The following is a 22,347-nucleotide window of genomic DNA, read 5'->3' as shown; positions in this document are numbered from 1 at the left end:
AAAACACAAAGCGCTTAACATAAAAACAGATAAAACAGTCATAAAAAATGAAAGTTGTTCAAAACAGAAAACAAAGGACAATCCCACAAAGAAGGTACCCCTCCCTCACCACCCCCCGCCCCCATCCCCACCCACCCAGTTACCCCAGTAGAACAGTGAACAGAAACAAATAACTGCAGTTGAAGAAGGTCTGGCCTGGTACTGCTGTGAGGAAACGATATCATGGGGATCCATTCATTCCAAGGCCCAGCCCGACCACAGGGGCCATTACCGCAGCGCCCGCCCAACACAGGGCAGCCCAGGGCCCCATCCATGGCTATTAGACCACAGAGTGGGACCCCAGCCCGCCCAACCAGAACGGGCACCACAGCAACGGCACGCCCTACAGGTCAAGCTGGTGGTGCCCAAGAACGATGGATCCCCCAGAGGAAACACTGGAGTAAAAAACATCAGAATAAAAAATAAAAATGATCATAAAATAACAACAATAAAAATGGAAAAAGATAAAAAATAAAATAAGATATAAGAATGTTAGTAATTAAAAAATAAAAAACGTCAGTGATTAAAACATAACCTAAGTATCATTGGTAAATTAACAATAAAAAGATTTGCATATTAGAAACAAAGATAATAATAGTCCTTACAAGAAAATAAATAAATAAATAGATAAATAAATAAATAAACAAATAAATATGTAAATAAATACCTCAATTAATAAATAGATGAATAATAAAAGACATAAGGAATGATCAAAGTCATATAAAAGCCTCTATTGGGCATCAGTTTTCTTTTATACTCCTTTTATGTGTCATATCGACCATCTCATAGTTTTTTTTTTCATTACACTTTAGTACATCTCACTTATCTCTCATCATCAAAGATCAAAATCACTTAATCATCCACTAAAACCGCTTCATTATCCATCAGTTCCATTAGTTTCCCTTTTAAAGCATCTCTATTAATCGTCAGTATCAAGATAATAAAACTCCATTGTCTACTCTGAATGCCTCTCCACCTGTAGGGTTATGTTATGGCATTGATCCTTATGGATCATTATCCAGGTAGCATTCCAGAAGTCATCAAATACTTTTGTATACGTCAGCTTTTTTACCCCAACACACAAATATAGTTATCCTTCAGCACTGTAACCTAGCAACCAGCTGGTACAGTAACCTAGCAACATGAGGAAGACGTGTCGGCCTACGGTGCATGGACGTGGGCTGTGCAGAGTTTGGTCTGTTGCCAGTTTGACCGCTGGATTTGAGAAGTGTGTGAGTTATTCCCAGCTCTGGGAGGAGGAATACGTCTTTGGTTCCGCAAAATATCAACTTTCAAGAGCGTGACAGCCGAGATCCAGCCGTTCTGGAGACACTAGAACCACCGGCAGAAGCACAGAAAACATAGACAAATCCAACATGTCCCTCACCGTTCAGTTATACCCTCCTGATGTAGAAATCCCTCCATGATGAAAACCTCTGAGCACAGATGTTCCCTAACTTTCCGCACATTGTCCACACACTGGGCAAAAGTTTTAAATAAAAAAAAGAAAAAGAAGAAATACAAGATGTTTCTGTCTAATGGGGGAAAACATCTGTCATGAAACTAAACTAAAATAAAATGATAAAATTTCTTAGGTTGTCCCCTTTTAAGACAATTAGACATTGTATTTATACACTTATAATTAAGTTTATTACTATGATAATTGGAAATGTTGTGTTCTAAAATAAGCATGTACTACTCAAAAAGTATCCTCTAAGTATTTATGTACTTTCCCCCCAAATCTGTCATATTTTCCGAGCCACAACAGTCCAGATTTATACACTTTAAGATAAATTGGTAAATGTTTATTACTTTGAAACTTCTGTCACTTTTGGAAAATGCATTTGTAAAACAAATAAATCGTTCCAGTTTCCCTAAAATCAGCCAAATACATTTTTATCAGACATTAATTTACTTAATAAGCTTCGTCCTAAGAATATTAAATGAAGTTAGAAAAAAAATTGCTTTGTTAAAAATAATGCTTAAAATAAGGTTTCTATCAAGATCAAATGACTCTGTAAGATATTCAAGATTTATTCTCCTAAAACAAGGCATTTCATCTTAGTGAAAGGAGTTAGTCAGTCAAGGGTAATTAGATATTTAAACTAGAAACTATCGACAAAAGTGGAATTTTTCTATTTTTGCAGTGACGACCTTGGAGTGGAGGCGTCTTTTCAACTCAGAAAACGTTCTTGCAGATAATAAACGTGGAGAGAAGCGAAGGGATCTCACGGAAGATCTTTGTATGTTTGTGATCTAGGACTTGATGGAGAGCGAAAGCATGACGTTGGACTGGATGTTCAGATACTCTCTCATCAATGACATCGTCAAGGTAATGTCCTCGGTTTGGCCAGTCAAGAGGGTGGAGCCGTTGTGAGGCCTGTGATGTTCCTCTGCGTTTATAAATGTGGCATTTGAAATTGAATTTCCCCATTTGTTTTTCTTTTTTTTTTGTATTTTCATTCAAAAAGATGTTAACTAGTACATTTAAAACATTTGCTCTTGTTTTGTTTTTTAAATAACACTTAAAACTTTCATTCTATGTTTTAAAAAAACATTTTTCGGGCTTCCCCGGCAAATTTAAGCCCTTTTTTTCCAGAAGGAAGTATGTGCCTTTGTGTGATTTTATGTCTAGTGTGTGAATACAACATGGAAAAATGACAAAATAAAGTTAGTGCCACATAGGTGAGGTTGTGCTGATTAAAATCATACCAGATAATCAAGCAAATAGTCTTTTCAATTGAAAATAAGTTCAAAAGTAGATAAAAACAGAGGTTTAGGCCCTAGGTTCAAAAGGGTTGAGGTAAGCTCAGGTGTGTCTTGGATCTCGTTCAGCCACCTGATGCAGAGGCATCATGAAAATAGAACGTACCATTGTTGTGTGTGTGTTAGGTATACCGTGAAGCCTAATGGGAGTTGCACGCACTTATAACATGATGCTGTTGTATGGTGCCGTTATGCTGCACTCTAGTTTGACACACCTGGATCTCACCTACTTCACACTTGCTTGTTGTCGTAGTGTTCACCATGACCTATCACCTGCGGCATGCCTGTAGAAAAACTTTGCATGAATATTGTGGCCCCACGTCTCGCCAAATGGTATACGACCATTTTATTTCGTGCCCACAGATTTGCCCGTTTTTCGCCCGTAACTACCCGTAAGGGCAGTTGGAAAGAAGGCACAGGGAAAACGAAAACTGATCTAGCTGTTTTCACACCAAACCAGCCCCACAGGGAACAGCAGCTGACAAACAAGCCAGTCCATTGCTGCATCCAGAACTGCTTCCAGATTGATTTTAACCATATTCAGATGTTTGTTCCCCTTCGTTTGTCTGATTGTTTGCCTTTAGGGGATGACGTTCCTCCACAACAGCGTCATTTTTTCTCATGGTAACCTGAAGTCGTCCAACTGTGTGGTGGACAGCCGCTTCGTCCTGAAGATCACGGACTACGGACTGCAGAGTCTTCGGACCAGCAGCTGCCCCGACGACACTCACGCCTACTACGCACGTATGACACGCACAAACACGCACCTCGGGGCTTTCTAAATCTGTGTGACGCACAAATTCACCATGCATGGGAGATAATTAACACCAGCTTGGTGGGGAGGGCAGCTCATGTTTGTCCACACATCAATAGTTTTCAGTTAGTTTAAGATTTCACCTCGAGTGAATGTAATGAATCATCTGGCAGGTAAGCTTTGGACAGCTCCTGAGCTTCTGAGGACAGAGGATCCTCCCCTCTGCGGGACCCAGAAGGGGGACGTCTACAGCTTTGGTATAATCCTGCAGGAGTTGGCCTTGTTGAAGGGAGTCTTCTACATCGACACACACACCCTCATCCCGAAAGGTCAGTGAACTCAGAGGTATTTTAGGATTTCAGAGGCGCCTTCCTTTTCAAGCTACAGACTCCTGAAACGTTGGATTTGTCCTTTTCATCTATTTATGATCCACTTAACATTTCCGCCCCAAGACAGACGCTTTGAATTCATTTACTCTGAACTTGGTGGTAGGTCAACAGTGCGCTCTAGTGGACCCTACGGTGGCCCTGAAGTGCAAATCGTATCAACAAATCACACATTGCCAAAACAAAATTCCCCCAAAAAAGTGAAACAAAATAAAAAGGAAATGTTTCGGAAAGTAAAAGTAATTTCCAAAAATCTAAATGAAATGTTAAAAAATAAAAACATTAATGCAGACAAAACGGGGTCAAGCAAATGCTTTTCATGCTTTAAGGTTGTTAAAAGTTTGTTAAAAGCAAACAGTGAAATTTAAATCTAAGGAAATCCAGCAGAGGCTTTCTAAAACCACAACAAGCTTGATCATATACTTTCACGCACCTGAAAGACACAAAGCTGAAGACTTCTAATGCAAACAGAGCTTAAGGAAAACCAGGTCAGACTCCGGTTTGTGTAGAATGGAGTGTTTTCCAACTTTGCGCAAAGAGTCCCAACCCATTCAGGCTTTGGTTTCCAGTCAGGTGTTTCTCTTTAACCAAACAAGTCTGACGACTTCAGAAAAACTAAACAAACCAACCTTAAAGCTTGAAAAGCTTTTGCTTGACCCCGTTTTGCCTGAACGAATGTCCCATTTGTTGTGATGCCCCTCTGTGCTCCACACCCCCAGAGATCATCCAGGGCGTGATTCGGGGCGGCGTTCCCCTCCTCCGTCCCTCCCTCTGCTTCCATAGTCACAGCGAGGAGCTCGGCGTCCTGATGCAGCGGTGCTGGTGCGAAGAACCGGGGGAGAGACCGGATTTCAACACTATTAAGATCCTGCTGAGAAAGCAGCACAGGTGTGAAGTCATCAACAGTTTTTATCCCCAAACAAACTTATATTTGCAATAGAATCTACGTCTTAAACAGCAGAAATACCAATTCTAGTCTTTAGAAATCAAACGTGACAGAAAACTTTGAAGCATTTTCTACCAACCTAAAGCAGGACATCACTCTTTTTGCACTCCGCTTTTGTCTTTGATCTGACAGTTCTTCTCTGTTTTCAGAGGTTATGGTTCCAACATCCTCGACAACTTACTGTCCCGGATGGAGCAGTATGCTAACAACCTGGAGGAGCTGGTGGAAGAACGCACTCAAGCATATAACGAGGAAAAACGCAAGGCTGAGGCCCTGCTGTACCAGATTCTACCTCAGTAATTAAGCTCTCATGCATCTGCAGTGAATATTAGATAATGCTGCAGCTCTTTCTGCAGTTATGGGGCTGGGGTTCATGAAGAAGTAGACACAATCGAATGGCAGGATTTGAAGGAAGCCGTGTTTGTGTTTCAGTTCTGTAGCTGACCAGCTGAAAAGGGGCGAGACGGTTCAAGCCGAGGCGTTCGACTCTGTCACCATCTACTTCAGTGACATTGTCGGCTTCACGGCGCTGTCTGCTGAGAGCACACCGCTGCAGGTTGGTAGAACATCAGCAGAACAAAGCTGAGTTAAGGTTTGAATTGTTGTCTGAGACAGGGCTGCCCAATCCTGGTCCTGGAGATCTGCCATCCTGCCTGCTTCTCTGCTGCTGATTACCTGGATCAGGTGTAGGGGTGGAGAGGGGAACTCGATTATTAGATGTCTTGATTATGATCCATAGATGAATCATTTTGTGAATTTTTAAAAATCTAGAACTAAAATAATGTATGTGATTTAACATGAAAGTATTAAACCAGCAGCACATTTTTCCCTCTAATGGTCAAAGGGCTTTGACCATTTGTTGGATCGTACTAAGATTTAGTATTTAGGGAACACAGCAAGTCATGTCGCACACTTCCACATTGTATTATAATATTATGTTCAGTAGCTAGCTTGGCACTATAGGTTTTGTTTTCTTCGATTTAAAGAGTGTCCTGTTAAAGCTGACCTGTTTATAAAAAGTCACATTATTATGTTATTTAAGGTTAATGAGTTTAGAGAAAAATTTGGGGGTTTTGTTGATGCTGTGAAAGATTTTTGATCATCAAACACAAAGCTTTTATTGTCATGTTTTTTTAATGTTTTTTATAAAAGTTAAATAAGTACATTGATCCTATCTTTGCTCACAAATGGACCTGGGTGGAGAAAAATACATAAGTGACATTGGTCTACTGTCTTGTGGTGAATAGAAAGCATGTTTTTAAAAATGCATAGAATTAGGATGCATTGATAATTGCTTCATGATCGCGTTGAATGGATAATAATTCCCGCTCCTAATCAGATGTGATCAGTCAACCAGAATAAAGAGAAAAGAAAGCAGTGTAGAGATCTCCAGGAACAGGATTGGATCTAAGATCACCAAGAAAAGGAAAATAACAAACCATTAGACTGCCATCTGGTGGTCAAAACTATGACTGCACCCCAAAGTGTGTCATGACCTTTTTTAGGAAAATGAAATTGTCTAACTATTATTGTTTTTTCAGGTTGTCACATTGCTTAATGATCTCTACACCTGCTTTGATGCCATCATTGACAACTTTGATGTTTACAAGGTAAAAGATTTGTAACTTCTTTGCATTGCTCCATGTGCAGAAAGAGAGAATAAAAGGATGAAAATAGTTTAACAGTTTATTGTCCCTCCTCTTCAGGTGGAGACCATTGGAGACGCCTACATGGTGGTGTCAGGATTACCGGTAAGGAACGGTAAACTCCACGGCCGGGAAGTGGCACGGATGGCGCTCGCCCTGCTCGATGCAGTAAAGAGCTTCAAAATCCGACATCGACCCAGCCAGCAACTGCGCCTGCGCATTGGCGTTCACAGTGGTACGAGGAAACATGCTATGGTTACATATTGAACAGGAAACATGTAAATTACGACGTTTGTGTTCAGGTCCTGTGTGTGCTGGTGTGGTCGGGTTAAAGATGCCCAGGTACTGTTTGTTTGGAGACACAGTCAACACTGCGTCCCGCATGGAATCCACGGGAGAAGGTAGGACTGGTCTCCTGCAGGAGTCCTCACTATGATCTGCGACTCTTATGTCAAACTTTACACCTGGGCTACAATAGTATCAATGAGGAAACTGTGTCATTCATCATAAACTCTAATTCATCATGTTCACGTGGAATTTTTCTAATGATGGAGGACATTAGCGGTGCCACATTAAACTGAATTGTTTGTTTTGTATGTTTACGTTGAAACATGAGTTGTGCTTAGTTCAAGAAGGATTTGTTATTTATGGTTTTATTAAATTACACCAGGCTTAGTAGTAGGATTATGATTAATAACTGAATTGTTGTCCTCGTTGTTACTTGCTTATTAGCAAATTTAAAAAAGTGTGTAAATATTTAGTGTTTTTGCTGTTGTTTTGTAATGTCGAACCCAAACAAAACCGTGACCCAAAAATCAAGGTCTGAACCAAATCACAGGGAGAGTGAACTGTTACATCCCTAAATTTGTGAGATTTGTTTCCCGCACTTGACCCACCGCCCTGGGGTGGGGGGTGGGGGTGGAGCTGCAGACACAGCCGCGCTCGGTAACCATTTGGTGGTTTAACTCCCCAATCCAACCCCTTCAAGCTGAGTGTCAAGCAGGGAGGCACTGGGTCCCTTTTTTAAAGTCTTTGGTATGGATTTGAACTCACGACTTTTCAGTCACAGGGCGGACACTCTTGCACAAGGCCACTGAGAAAGCAAAGCTAATGAAAATAAAGCTTAAAATTGCATTCGCAGATTTTTTCTTCAAACAGTTGTGAATCAGGAACAGATGAATAAATGCCTTTTGAAAAAAGATCTTTGTGACGCAGAGAATATGCTGGGCGGGGCCATAAGCTCCATGCTCCGCCCCTTTCTGCTGCATCCACTTGCAGACAACTAGACCCATGTAGGTTTTTTTTTTTTTTTCTCACCTGAGCTGGAATCTGGTTCTGTTCGGCTGGATAGCTCCGATATTGCTCACCATTTTTGTTGCACCGGTAATCCTAGGTTGGGGGAGTGAGGGGCTGTAAGATAGCAGGAGAGCAGGTAAATAGATAGCTTTCAATTACGGGTGACGGGAAAGGGGGGCAGAGTTGCCCTTGGCCAATAATCCCGGCCACAACTCAGAGGAGGAAGTTCTAACGACCCTCTGCCGCTCTGCAGAAACTATTTCCTATAAAACAACTGTTTTTGTTTAGCTCGTGCTGGTTTGCGGCGCCTTCCGTCCATGAAACCAGGGTTCGACTCCGGGCTGCTCCCTGTTCCCTTCTCTACCTCTGTGCCGGTCCTAAGCCCGGTTTGAGAAGGTTGCGTCAGGAAGGGCATCCGGCGTAAAACATTGCCAAGTTTACCATGCGACTTGTTCGCTGTGGCGACCCCTGATGGGAGAAGCCGAAAGAGGAAGAAGAATTTTGGCTAAAAGCGGCATAATCCTAATTAAAAGACCACGAGGAACTCTTAAAAGGGGATCAAAGGATGATGGGAGTGGGACTTTAATGCTTAAAACACCTGTCTGACATGTGTCGTCACCTCTGCTCAGCCTTGAAGATTCACGTGTCGGAGGCCACCCGGCAGGTCCTGCAGGAGTTCAACACCTTCCAGCTGCAGCCCAGAGGAGAGATTGAAGTGAAGGGGAAAGGCCACATGAGGACTTACTGGCTGCAAGGGGAGGATAACTCAAACGGATGAAGGACTCAGGCGGGGGAACCTCCGCCTCTGAAGAGCTTTATGAGATGGATGAAGGATGTCAGGAATCCACCGTGTTAAACATTCTGTCTAATATGGTGGGGAACTTGTGACTTTTTTTGTGAAGTCAGAGTCTTCGTGAACTGAACGGGTTTCCGCTGAAATAAAACTGTAGAAGAAAAACAGACAAATGAATGTTTCACTTTAAAAGATCATATAAAAAGGTATGTAAATACAATATTAAAATCAACTGTGTTGTTATATACCTGTGTTGTCGTTTATTAAAAATGCATGTTTTCCCAATGGATCACATTAAAAAATACGTTTTAACTGAGTTTTGTAAAAGCAATTAAACATGGACCCAAACACAATCCAACATGAAAAATGAATAGGTATTTTAATTCCTTAGACGTGTGGCTCTGGAGCCACATGTTTTTACCCCTTTATTGTAGCTCAGTGGTCAAAGAGTGATAAAGCTTTTTATCTTAAAAAGCAAGTAAACTCAAACTTTATTCTACTCATTCCCAAACACTTTTTGAAAACTGTGTATCGCATCAAGTTAACTGGAGGTCAGTGAGCCAAACCAGATTATAAAGCAGAGATTTTAATTTTAAAGGACATTCAATGATTTAATGTGTGCCTTTGGTTAAAAAATTGCAACAAGGGTCACTGAATTATTTCTGAATTTATGTTGGTCGGTTTGATTTACACATTTCTGAGATTCACCACAAACAGTAAAATAAACAGGTTTTTTTTTTATTACTGCTGACATTACACTACCTGCATCTGCTGTATTGAGATAGTGCCTTTCATCTTGAAAGGAAGTCATGTAAACATATGTCAGAAGTTAAAATATTTAATATTTTGACAAAAAGACTATTTATTTCCACCATTTAAGCAAAATAAAAATAGTACTTCATTTATATTTATCATAACAGTAACTCATATTCATTTGTGTTCAGTGAAAAATTGAGCGTGCAGACTCCTGCCTTAGACCCAAACAATACAAATCTGATTGAATTAACAAGTAATCAGCAGAAACTGAAATATTTAACTGATTTATGGCTCATTTAAACGTATAATACAAGCATTATTACCTTTTTCTTCCTAAGAAATGTCAAAAAGTAATTAAAGATCTGACAGAACATAAATGTCATTGTAATCCGACATTATTTTGCTTGTCTTATGTCAATATTTCATCTTAATTTTGTGTTTCATTTTTGTAAACAACAGAAAGTTTTAACCATGCAGGTTGTTTTAAGAATCACACGCTAGGGATTGGCCCTAAATTTCCTTGCCGGCCATTGGATAGCACTCACGTCACTCAAAAAGTGAGTGATCTGATTGGTTCTTAGGCCATGGTTTCCTCTCAGTGCTTGTACCTGATCTGTGCGGATGTCCGTTATGTTACTGTGGTGGGACGGTGTCACGGAGTAGGATATACAGTCCCGGCTGTCTCCCAACAAGTTTTTAAAACCACATATTGTCAAGCGGAGCGATTTACATAGTTTGCGACCCTAGATGCGGCTCCAGACTGTCTGTTACACCGGCACAAACACTCATAACATTTCTGCGCCCGGCAGCAGTCCCTGCTTTCAACGGCTCCGCGGGGCCCGGTGAGGCGCGGCGGTAGCAGATGGAGCCTGCACCGGCAAAAGCGAAGCCACAGGGCCGGCTCCTAGTGTCCACCCAGCTGGACGCCAGAGACGAGTTGGAGGAGGTAGGCTTTATACGGCAAAGCAGCCAAAATAATATGAATTCACAAAAATAAACTAGAACTAAATTGAGAATATTTAAACAAAATGAAGTTTATTTACCGACCAGCAGCGGGTACAAAGACGTGATGGAACCATCAAGTGCACATTGCTAACATGCTAGCTAGCATGGCTAGCAGCTATATCTCTAGATAGCTGTGCCACAGCGCACGCTAACATTTTGTTGAGGTTACAATCTCAGTGTGGGGCAGTTACTGTGTGTGTCCGTGTTGAATTAGCTCTCAAATATGTTGTGTCGGTGACATGGAGCTCCAGAGTTCATACATGTTTAGCCTAGCTTGCTAATCGCACGTAAACATGAATAAAACCTACATGCCAGGTGCGCATGCGCGGTTTTTCATATGTCAGACTTGACAGTTGGTTTTATTTAATTTCTCTTGTTATACAGAGTATCTATGGGGTTATTGATTACGGAATAAGATCATTGAGCTCATAAACTAGTGTTTCTTCCTTGTGTGTGTGAATCAGTTTGATTTTGGTTTGACCTGACATGGCCTCAATATGTTTAATGAATAAACTGTGTGGTTTCATGTTAGTTTTTTGTTAGCTGCGTTAATATTTTTTTGCTTTTATTGTGTCATCATTTGTTGGTCAGGTTCGTAAGTTTCCGTATTGAAGGTTTGCTATTGTTTATTTATTTTTATTTTTTTACCCAGACTATTGTGTTTGTAATTGTTTTTGTTTATTTCTCCTTGTTTATATACAGAAATTGGAGCGCTGTGTGGTTATTGTCCAGGGTTTGACCAATGGACTCTCTGAGAGAGAAGCCAATGATGCACTTAATGCCAGCGTAAGGAAGAATTCTTTTTTTATTTCATTTAGCAGGAAAAATACAACCTTTATTATTAATCACTGTAATTATAAGACTGTTTTCTGCTATGAATTTTTATGACATAACCATATTAAATACCTCTTTTGCTGTGTGTTATGCATTTATTACGTTTTTCGTTTGGGTTTACCACTACTGCAGGTGTGTAAAGGTCAGCAGCAGCATGAAGAGGTGTGTCTGGGTTTGTTCACTCTCGTGCTCATAGAGGCATCTCAGGCCCAGAGGGTAAGTTTTAGTGGGATCTCTAGGAATCTTTTACATTCTTCTGACCCCCCTGTAACATTATTTTGTTCGTATCAGTGCTACAGAGACCTAACGCTTGTCAACAGAGATGGGATGAATGTAGTTTTGGGGAAAATCAACCAGATTCTGATGGAAAAGTTCCTTAAATTACAGGATACTCCTAGAACACAGGTAAACACAGGATTTCTCATGCAAGGTCTTCAAACTCAGATTTGATGTAGTAGCCATTACTGGGGATTTGGATATGTTTGCAGCTGGTGTGGCTGGTCAGAGAGCTGGTGAAGAGCGGAGTGATCGGAGCTGATGGTGTCATTATGACGCTCCTGAAGCAGATTGCAGGTCAGGCAGATTGCTGTTTATTTATTTATTTTTTTGATAGTTAAGTTCAGTGCAAAATAGTATCAATGTTTGCTGTTTTCAGGTGGTGACATCTCCACCAAGAACCTATGGTTGGCTGAAAATGTCCTTGACATCCTGCTGGATCAAAAGTAAACTTTTCCTGGCGTATATTCTCCTGAAATGTTTGTGGCTGTTACGTATCACCTGAAAATGCCCAAAAGTAACTGTGTATTCTGTTTTGTGAAGGGAATGGGTTTTGAAGAGTGGCATGCTAATAGCAATGTCGGTCTACACCTATCTGCGTCTGATTGTCGATCATGGATCCCCTAATTTGTTGCCTCTCCGCCAGAAAGAAGTTGACTTCTGCATCAGCATGCTAAGGGAAAAGGTACAAGGAGAATAGGGTATCTATATTGCACGTATTTATCTCCTGACTCCGAAACCCCTATTTGTTTGTGTGTCTGTGTAGTTCGTGGAGTGCCAGATCATTGGCAGAGATCTGGTTCGTCTTCTTCAGAATGTTGCCCGCATCCCAGAGATGGAGCTGCTGTGGAGAGACCTGCTTCACAACCCGCAAGTTCTCAGCCCTCAGTTCACAGGTAAACTCATGAGGTTTGCATGTTCTTCCCTTGATTGTGTGGGTTTTCTCTGGGCATTTCTACTTCCTCCCACACTCCAAAAACACGCTTCATGGGTTAATTGGTGACTTTAAATTGCCCCCAAGTGTGGTCTTGGCACAGAGTTGTGACCTTTTCAGGGTGTACCCTACTTTTATCCAACAGTAACTTGTTTGACTCCAGGATTCAGTGGGTTTTGAAGATGGATAGATGGAAGTTCCTCGCATTTTTATTTGTGTTTCCCTTAAGATAAAGTTCCGTCGGCATTCGTGTTGCAGGTATACTCCAGCTGCTGACGGCTCGGACCTCGAGAAAATTCCTGGCTTGTAGACTCACACCTGACATGGAGACAAAGCTGTTGTTCATGACCTCCAGGGTAAGACAATCCTTTCTGGTTTACGTCTCTAGCTGCATCTTTTCTCAGGCGTGTGTTCGTATTTGTGCCTTTGAGCTTGCTTGTTCTTCTGTCACCGCCTCAGGTGCGTTTTGGGCAGCAGAAGCGGTATCAGGACTGGTTTCAAAGACAGTACCTGTCCACTGCTGAAAGCCAGTCCCTTCGCTGCGATCTGATTCGATACATATGTGGTGTGGTCCATCCATCCAATGAGGTGTTGAGCTCAGATATTCTGCCACGCTGGGCGATCATTGGTTGGCTGCTTACTACCTGCACGGTAAAATGTCACAGAAAATAAACCTTAATCTTAAAGTTTCTGTTGTTTAAGGTCTGTTAGTAATAATCTTGTTTATTTGTAGTCAAACGTGGCTGCTTCTAATGCCAAGCTGGCCCTCTTTTATGACTGGCTCTTCTTCAACCCAGAGAAGGACAGCATCATGAATATAGGTAAGACGTGCACTCTGTTCTAAATCACATGACCAAAACACTGTTCCTTTCCTATTGAAACTAAAAGTGGCCTTTTAAATGACTCTGGAAGTCAGTACTGAACACAAAAATGGGTATGCTTTAATAATAGATCAAAAGGTGATCAGAGAGGGAATTAAATATGAACGTTTAGGTTAGGTGTACATACATACATACACACAGCATAGGACAGGTCTGCTGAGCAACAGTAAAATAAAGATTTCCTTATTTATCAAACTTTTTTTTTTAATGTATTTTCCTTTCCCCTTTGCAGGATTTATCAGACCAAAATAGTTTTAAGTGAAAGTGTAATGTGAACTACTAAATTCGTGTAACTTTTAGCTCTTATTAAATAAACTCTGATCCCTTGTTTTATCTCTGTTCACCTTTTGCAGTCTCGCTGTTACGTAGATTTTTTTGTGTGCAATCTAGCGTGCTTTTTTTTTCTTTTTCTTTTTTAACAGCCTATTAGGGCTGCACAATATGAGGAAAAATCGCGAATTGCGATATTACTGATCAATATTGCAATGGCGATATAAATTCCTATAAATTAACAAACAGCAAACACTGGCTCTCAGATACTCACAAGTTGTGTGTGTGTGTGCGTTGAACTTGCGGCCCAGCCTGAGCAAGACCCTGCCGTCAGTGGCCCCCAGGTAAATTGAGTTTGAGACCCCTGATCTAAACTAACTCTGTCATTGTTTTAATTTCAGAACCAGCCATTCTGGTGATGCATCACTCCATGAAGCCTCATCCTGCTATAACAGCCACGTTGCTGGACTTCATGTGCAGGGTAACATGAAATCTGACAGCCCCCAAAACCAGGCGTGCAATTCCTGCTGGTGCTTCAACTCTGCTCTTCCTCCATTTCAACAGATCATTCTACACTTTTATCCTCCGTTAGAGTCTCAGGTCCGTCAGGGCGTCTTCAACTCGCTCAACTTTATTATGGAAAAGAGAGTGCTGGCGTAAGAACAGAGGATCTTTCTTTTCACGCTGGGTTTTTTATTTAATTTACAAACCACTGACTGATCGTTTGTTTTTCCTCAGTCACCTAGCTCCGTTGTTCGACAATCCGAAGTTGGACAGAGAGCTTCGATCGATGCTTCGAGAAAGATTCCCCGAATTCTGCAGCCAGCCGTCCCCTCCCACTGAAGGTACCCCAGAAAAAGACAAAGCAACCAAAGCAAAACCACACAAGTGCCTCACAACATTTCACTGATCCATTTCACTGGTTGGCTACAGCGTGATGGATATTTGCCCTTTTGAGGAAGAAAATGCAGCTGAAAAAATAAAAACGTTCCTGTGTTTTGCAGTGAAGATGGAAGAGGCCGTCTCTATGGAAATGGAAAACCACGAGGGAGATAAGGATGAGGGTTGCTATGACAACACAGAAGCCACTTTTAGTGATGATGAGGAAGAAGTCAACAACAAAGGTAAACAAAATCAAAACTGAATTCTAAGACTTAATTCAAATATTTCAAAATGAATTTTTCAATATTGTTTATCATTACGGTTATATCTCATCTTAAAAAATGGTGAAGACACTTTATTATTATTATTTTTCTTTTAGTATCTGTATTTTCATTCAGTTCTGATTGTTTCTCAATGTGCAGGAAAGAAGCGGGAGTTTAGGTTCCCTCCAATCAAAGAGGCTGTGGTGGAAGAGCCCGCTGACATCACACCCTGGCTTGACCAGTTAGATGACACCATGAAGGAGAAGGTACAGCAGCTTCAGAAGACCAGGTGAGGCCTTGCTAAGAGGTCATACATGCAACATTATCAATGTGTGGGTTGATTCTACTGTTAGACAAAATACCATGTCGTCCTCAGTGACACCGAATCTCAGTGTGAAGTGATGCAGGAGATCGTGGATCTAATCTTGGAGGTAAGTTTCCATTGTGCTCTCATAAACAGAAGATATATTCATAACCATACACTTCTCATACATGAAACTGTGTCCTTGACACAACATACTAAACCTGCTATTACAAACCGGGTTGTTAAAGAGAACACAGAACTTAAATTTGACTATTAAATCAGGACAACCACCTTTTTTCAGTAAAGCTTAAACTTGATCTTAAAAGAGCAATTTTTGTTACCACTGGACAGGAGTACTTATAAATTGGTGGTTCCCAATCTTTTTAAGGCCACGGACCGGTTTAATGTCAGACGATATTTTCACGGCCTGTACAAGTCTGAAGCTGTTTCTGATTCTCTTTTTTTTAGCCTCAATTTTCCTTTAACTATTAAAGGTAACGTTTATATTCATCCTCTGTAAAATATCTGCAGTAAAATATCTGCAGCTTAAACTTTACTTATACTCTAGATTTCCTGTAGGAACCATTAAAATGTGATCTTGACTTTGCCATAACGGTCAATGTAGAAAAAATCAGCTTCAGCCTCGGGTGCGATGGATGGAAAACAAAACTGTTATTAAAACATATTTTCTAGAAGCATGAATCCACCGTTTAAGCAACTTTATTGGCAGCCTCCTTGTAACATTAGACAGCGGGTTGCTGTACATTATGTACTATAATTATGGCGTGTGGGAACAATTGTTGCCATATATCATTTTTGGAGCGAAGGTTTCTAGATTTTATCTGTTATATGCAGATTTCTTTTATTTTGAAGGTACGGCTCTTCTGTTTCTTCTTTGGATCGTTTGTTTTATGTTAACTTTGCTAGCTTGGGGGTTTCAATTTAGCGCACAGTGCTGCCGCCTTAAGAAAGGAACATTCTCGTAATTTAAGTTACAATTTTTTCAACAAAAAAAAACATGTTTTGTTTGTAAACTGAATGAAAACGTACATGTAACTCTTTTTAAAAAATGTTTCATTGGTGAATCACTCTGTGTTGTGCAGGAGGACTTTGATACAGAGCAGATGTCCGCTCTGGCTTCCTGTCTGTCTGAGCTGTTTAAAGAACATTTCCGTGGAGAAGTTCTGCCAGACGAGATCACAGAGGAGTAAGTCTACCCCCTCCACCTGAAACGTGTTGACCGCCTTCTGGCTCTGATCGCCCATCTGTCTCTCCCAGGTCCCTGGAGGAGTCTGTCTGTAAACCCTTCTGTCTGATATTCAGAAACTTAGTCACCATGCAGGAAGACAACAGTGGCTTCTCAGTGCTGTTAGATATGTTGGCAGAACTTTACCAGAAGCAGCCAAAGATTGGGTACCACCTGCTCTACTACCTAAAAGCCAGGTGACCTGGATTTATCATTTATAAACTAATCAGAACTCTCTGCGATAAACACAACTTAATCTAGATTTTCCGCTTCCACAGTAAAGCCGCGAATGGGAAGATGATGCTGTACGAGTCGTTTGCCCAGGCGACAGCTCTTGGAGACCTCCATACCTGCTTGATGATGGACATGAAGGCCTGTCAGGAGGACGATGTCCGACTGCTCTGCTACCTCACACCCTCCATTTACTCCGAGGTACAGAAACCCACCCCACCCCGCCGACATACCAGAAAATAAGTTTATGGTCCTTAATACGGACAGGTGATTGCCTTTCCCGCTCCTATAATCTTTTGATCTATTTTTAAAGTTTTCCAAAGGGTCTTTTAATTATGGTTATGTCTTTTTTTGTTTTTTTTTACTGGTTTGCTTTAGGACATAGTTTCTGCAGAGCGGCAATAGTTTGTTATAAATTCTCCTCTGAGTTGTTGACACAGAACAACACCTCCCTGTTGCTGAGAGCTCAAAGCAGGGAGCTTGCGGCCCACCCAGTGGATTTTCTGCATCACAATACGATCTTTTCCAAACTGCTTTCCCCCCCCTATCAGCTTCTGATTTGCGATTTTAGTAAAGGAATACTCAGAAATGCAATTTTAAGTTCAATTTTCTTAAAATATATCCCCCATCATAAAACATGTTAAAAACAACAAAAACACAAATTTTATTGGAGTGGGCCTTTAATAGGGATGTAACGATTCAATTCTTATCATAGTTTGTGGTTGCAGATGTGAATTACAGTTACGGGGAGAGAATAGTGTCATCCGTTTTGTGTTTGCGTAATTCTTGATTTGTAACTCATACGATACATTTTGTGCGTAACTTTATGTACTTGCAATTGTACAAAAATTACAGAATAAATCTACACACGCTCAACTTTAAATTACAACAACTTGAAACCAACTACACATGCAAATCTTTAAAAAGTAAACACGAAGCACCTGATGAACTCAAAATCACATTTGCGCACAAATCCGATTTCAGACTCTTTTCGCACCTTGAATAAAAAAACTTTAATGTTGTGTTTTTGATTTTAAAACGCACAAGTCAGATTGGACTATTTTCCCTCCAAACACAGTCGATCATGTTTCATTTTGAACAATCCGATTCGCTGACATAAAATCGATCCAAGTCGTCTTTAGCCAAAAATTCCACCAGTGTGACTCAGAGAGAAAGACCTGGTTCTGAACAGGTGAAGTTTTCCAGATTTTTGGATTTCATTCAGATAATCAAGTGTAAATTAAATGTGTCCAAACAAACAAGTATAAATGAATGAATGTCAAATCCGTTCACATTTTAGATTCCTAAAGTTCAGCCCACTGTTGTTTTTCTATCCAAAAAATCCAAAGGGAACATGCTTAGAACATTCTTGCACACTGTATGGTCACATGACTTTGCTAAATTCAGTGTTTCTACACAGTGGACTGGAATAATGGACTGATCAATTTTTGCTGACATCACATGTGTGTTGTCTGCTGTGATGCACTTGGTCATTTTTACATTAAAGTAAAATTAACCCACTGTAAGTCAATCCAACATTAATATAATCAATGTATTTTATTTTGAAATGATTTTTTATTGATACAGGTCAATTAGATTAACAACTTGCCTCAGACATATCGGTCTGATTGGGTTATAAATCGATTCATCGATTAATAGTCTCGATTGATTAATTTTTATTTTGCCTCCTTGCCACCGATCTCTAACCACGATCGTTATCGTTACTCAGTTTCCAGACGAGACGCTCCGAAGCGGCGAGTTGCTCAACATGATTGTAGCCGTTATCGACTCAACACAGGTAAAACCAAATGCAACCCCATTGAAGTGTTATAGCCTCTGACACATGTTGACACACTCATGCTGTCTGTCTGCTTGCAGTTACAGGAGCTGATGTGTCATGTGATGATGGGGAACCTTGTGATGTTCCGGAAAGATTCGGTTCTCAACATCCTCAGTAAGGACTGGTCAATTATTCTGTTTAAGTCGTCGTCACATGGACCCCTTCGGGGGGGTTGGATCCTATGGGGGGGCTGCAGGTTTTTGGGTTGGTCCGTGGAGGGTGATGGCGAAAAGCGCCTCCATCTTGGGGAGAGTGCAGGTGTGTCTTGCAGTTCCCTTGAAGCTCGTGCGGTCACCTCAAAGAACGTCATCGAAATGGAACGTACCACTGTCATGCGTGTGGTAAGGGCATCATGAAGTGTCCGTAACCCCAGATTTACACGGGTCCGTCTGCAGTGCATCTCCGTGACGTTGTGTGGGGAGTCCGTCTACATTTAGATTATTTTTAAACCTAATACTCAGTCCCTTAGTTTTTTGTTTTGTTTATTAGAATTATTTTTATGAACCTTTCCTGTTTACTGCATGCCGACCGTAGTCGTCAGCTTGGGGGAGCCGCTCGCCTGGTTCCAGCCCGCTTCTGGTTCAGACCTGCTCGCAAAAATACAACAGCTGGTGGACAGACGACCCAGAGAGGTTCTGCACGATGAGGATTTTATCCACATCTCATTCAACATGCACTGTCTTTTTAGAAGAACCTTCCATCCCATAAAAGGCTCTGTCCCGCGTTCACAGCCGCAGACACGCCCCCTCTGCCCAACTACGCTGCCCTCTCGCACATCCCCTGACGGTGTTAAAGGCACCAAGACAGTCTTGGAACATCATTGTTATTTTACAAAAGCACAGAGAGCCGCAGTACAGGGATAAATGAGCCGTAACCCTGACATAGGCGATGTAAGCATTCTGATTGAATAATAAACGTTCTGTAGTGTGTGTGTGTTTGTCTGTGCCAACGCAACGGAGACGCACCCCAGACAGACCATAGGAAATCAGCTTTTAGGCTGATTTAAGTTGCAGTACAGGTGATGCCGTCGTACGGCCTTATTACGCCTCACTCTAGTCGTTAATGAGGTGCGAGTGCTGGCTCCTTACTGACTTCGCCTAAATGCGTGTACGGGTGTACGTGTGACACGTTTCCTGTTTGGATTTCCTAACGTCCTTTGATATTTTTATCCACAGTTCAGTCTCTAGAATGGGAAACCTTTGAGCAGTACAGCACCTGGCAGTTGTTTCTGGCACACAGTATCCCCCTAGAAACCATCATCCCCATCCTGCAGCATGTCAAATACAAAGGTGAATCCTCAGAGATCTCACAGAAAGCCTCTGCAGTGTGTCTAAAACGGAAGAAAAATAAAAAGAAATTGTGTGTTGCTATCTAAAAGCTGTGTTTTGCGTATTTATTTTTCAGAACATCCAGAGGCCTTGTCCTGTTTGCTGTTGCAGCTGCGCAGAGAAAAGTACGTCTGGCAAAAACAAGCACGGGACAGGATTCCATTATTTCGGCTCTTGCAACACTTCTGTGTGTGTTTCATCCCAGGCCAAGTGAAGAAATGGTGAAGATGATCTTGAATCGCCCCTGTCACCCAGAGGACCAGTTCACCACCAGCATTCTCAGACACTGGGCATGCAAATACGACGAGACCCTGGCAGAGCACATCAAAGCCCAGCTGATCAAAAACAACAACCAGCCCCGCAAGAGACAAAGGTGAGGAAGAAAGGATGCGAAAAAAGAAGAGCTATGGACGAAAGAGGAGTCGGGTTTAGCTCTGGGAGGTGAAGATTTAGTCCAGTTTCTGTGTTTGTCTTCAGTTTACGCAGTTCGAGCAGTAAACTGGCTCAGCTGACACTGGAGCAGATCCTGGAGCACATGGACAACCTAAGACTCAGTCTCAGCAATACGAAAAACAACTGTAAGAGCACAAAAACACTGCACAAAATTACCACTCTAATGATATTTCTGTTCGAATCTGCAACTGTTGTTTTGTCTTTGGCAGTTTTTTCTCAGACTCCAATCCTTCAGGCACTTCAGCACGTTCAGGCCAGCTGTGATGAGGCTCATAAGATGAGGTGTCGCATGTACAAACACATCAGAAAACATGTTCTGCTCATGTATTTAATACACTCTCTGATGAAAAGGATGTTTTTAACGTGTTTTTCTGTTATTTTCCTGTTGATGGAGGACATATATTAAGAAAATTGAGCTCGAATTTGCATTTCTGAGTATTTCTGTATTAAATCGTCCCAAATAGAATCTCTTTAAAACTGCTTTCTTTCTTCTGCCCCTGATTCACAGTCATTTAAAAAAGGAAATACTCAGAAATGCAATTTTTTCTTACATGTTACATGTTACAAGAACATGTTAAAAACGCCATTTTCATCTAGCTGGGTCATTAACTAAGTCTGTGCTTTTCCAGATTCAGCGACTTATTCGCCCTCGCAGAGGAGTACGAGGACTCTCAGTCAAAACCTCCAAAGTCTCGACGGAAAGCTCCGGCCACATCTCCCCGCTCGCGGAAGGGAGTAGCTCCGCCCACCAACAACGAGGAGGAGAGCGTCTCCACCAGTGCCTCGGTGTGTTCTCCGTCCGCTTCGGTGCGGTCCGAGTCCCAATTTTATAGAAAAAGTCGGATTGTTTTTTAACAAACTTGTTTTTTAGGAGGAGGAGGACTCGAAGCCCAAAGCTCCTAAGAGGAAGCGGAAAGGCTCCTCGGCGGTTGGCTCGGACAGCGACTGATGGACGCTCCAACCTCTCGCATCCGCAGACACGGATCACCAGCCAGCCATCCACCCGCTCGACCACAGGAAGTGGCTCAAGCCAAGCTCAGAGACACTGCAGGCTTCGAATCCGTGACAAACTGATCTCCGTTTCCATGGAGACAATAGGACTGCCAACTGGACTTGGACCCAACAGGTCAAACGTCACTGTGTGGCTATTCTCCCATAATGCACTGGGATGGGACAACATGAACTCTGGAACCAAATGGACTAATTTTTAACAATGGACATGATTGCTACAGTGATGATGAGTGCACCCCCACCCCTTTTTTTTCCCTCTTTTCTTTATTGGGGGGGCTTCTGGGATCCTTGTTTTGGAGGATTCTCACTTCCTGCTGTTTTTAGCAGCTTATTTCCTATTAATCTCACCGCAGTAAAGCTCCACTTCTCTTGTTATATTATGTAAAGATGAATCTGTCATATAAAAACCGATGGTTTAAGGACGCCCTTCGTCTGTTACTTGGGGGACGGGGTGAAGGATGCCGCTGCCGCCGCCGCTCCCATCACCATGGCGCCATGATCCCTTGTGTCAAATGCAGTTCATGAACTTTTCTGACCTTTTGTTAAAACCCACTGAAGATTTGATGGACATAAAATATTTTTTGATACTCTGTGCATCTTTTACATCGTGACATTTAAGAGAAACTCACTCGCTGTAGTAAAATCAGAAAACATAGAAGAGCTTGTCAACATTTCTTTATACCCATGAAGCTTCTTCGAGTATCCCAGAATTTAAACTGTATTGTAAAATTGATTCATGCAGCACCATTTCACCGCTTTGTCCATAAAAATGAAAAGTTGAGCTGCAGCCTCTGACCAACATCACATCCTAATCCTGACCTTTTAGAACAGTTTCAAAGGGTAAAATAAAAATAATTTAACACTTATTCAATTACTTAAAGCTAGACTGTAACGACTATTTTCTGCTCAGTTATTTTCAGTTTCAAAGTCTTTCATACACATTTTGTTGACGTGTTTAAAGACAGTTAACTCTGGAGATGAGCTTCATGAAAGCATCTTTATTTTTACTGATAAAAGTTTCTGAAGCTTTTTTTAAGTTTGATAGCTCTCTAAAACTACACTCAGCCATAAAAGCGTAAAGAATAATAAGTTAATAATTGGAGGGGATGACTGGCTAAAGGGGATTTTTATCCTGGAAAACCCAATCGGTGAAATTTGACAACGGCTTTTTATAAAAATCTTCTTTTTTTTTTTGGCACTATTACTT

The 22,347-nt window shown here is 41.4% G+C and overlaps 2 protein-coding genes across 3 annotated transcripts in view; both read left to right on the top strand.

Annotated features, from left to right (window-relative positions):
* Positions 1-8,870, top strand: part of npr1a (natriuretic peptide receptor 1a) — a 43,227-nt gene extending 34,357 nt beyond the window's left edge. Inside the window, 10 exon segments of one of the 2 annotated variants that reach the window (NM_001105097.2) lie at positions 2,300-2,371; positions 3,390-3,549; positions 3,733-3,888; positions 4,665-4,833; positions 5,041-5,187; positions 5,324-5,447; positions 6,433-6,501; positions 6,598-6,772; positions 6,840-6,938; positions 8,463-8,870. In NM_001105097.2, coding sequence (NP_001098567.1) covers positions 2,300-2,371; positions 3,390-3,549; positions 3,733-3,888; positions 4,665-4,833; positions 5,041-5,187; positions 5,324-5,447; positions 6,433-6,501; positions 6,598-6,772; positions 6,840-6,938; positions 8,463-8,611 — 1,320 coding nt within the window. In that variant the 3' untranslated portion in view covers positions 8,612-8,870. 2 annotated transcript variants of the gene reach the window in all.
* Positions 8,871-9,963: 1,093 nt separating this feature from the next.
* ints3 (integrator complex subunit 3) lies at positions 9,964-21,798 on the top strand. The gene is made up of 29 exons (XM_004073743.5): positions 9,964-10,328; positions 11,090-11,173; positions 11,354-11,437; positions 11,513-11,626; positions 11,710-11,794; positions 11,877-11,943; positions 12,041-12,182; positions 12,264-12,393; positions 12,690-12,787; positions 12,891-13,082; positions 13,165-13,252; positions 13,984-14,063; positions 14,147-14,238; positions 14,321-14,427; positions 14,587-14,706; positions 14,887-15,016; positions 15,104-15,158; positions 16,135-16,238; positions 16,310-16,474; positions 16,556-16,709; positions 18,238-18,306; positions 18,387-18,462; positions 19,524-19,637; positions 19,753-19,801; positions 19,882-20,049; positions 20,154-20,254; positions 20,339-20,411; positions 20,759-20,915; positions 21,001-21,798. Exons 1-29 carry the CDS (start codon positions 10,245-10,247, stop codon positions 21,076-21,078), a joined length of 3,060 nt encoding a protein of 1,019 aa, XP_004073791.1. The 5' UTR covers positions 9,964-10,244; the 3' UTR covers positions 21,079-21,798.
* The last annotated feature ends 549 nt before the right edge of the window (positions 21,799-22,347 follow it).

This window comes from Oryzias latipes, chromosome 11 (genome assembly GCF_053564925.1).
Source record: "Oryzias latipes strain Hd-rR chromosome 11, Olatipes_Hd-rR_3.1".
Taxonomy (NCBI): Eukaryota; Metazoa; Chordata; class Actinopteri; order Beloniformes; family Adrianichthyidae; genus Oryzias; species Oryzias latipes.
The sequence above is the reverse complement of the archived record's forward strand: the minus strand, read 5'-3'. Positions and strand labels throughout refer to the sequence as shown.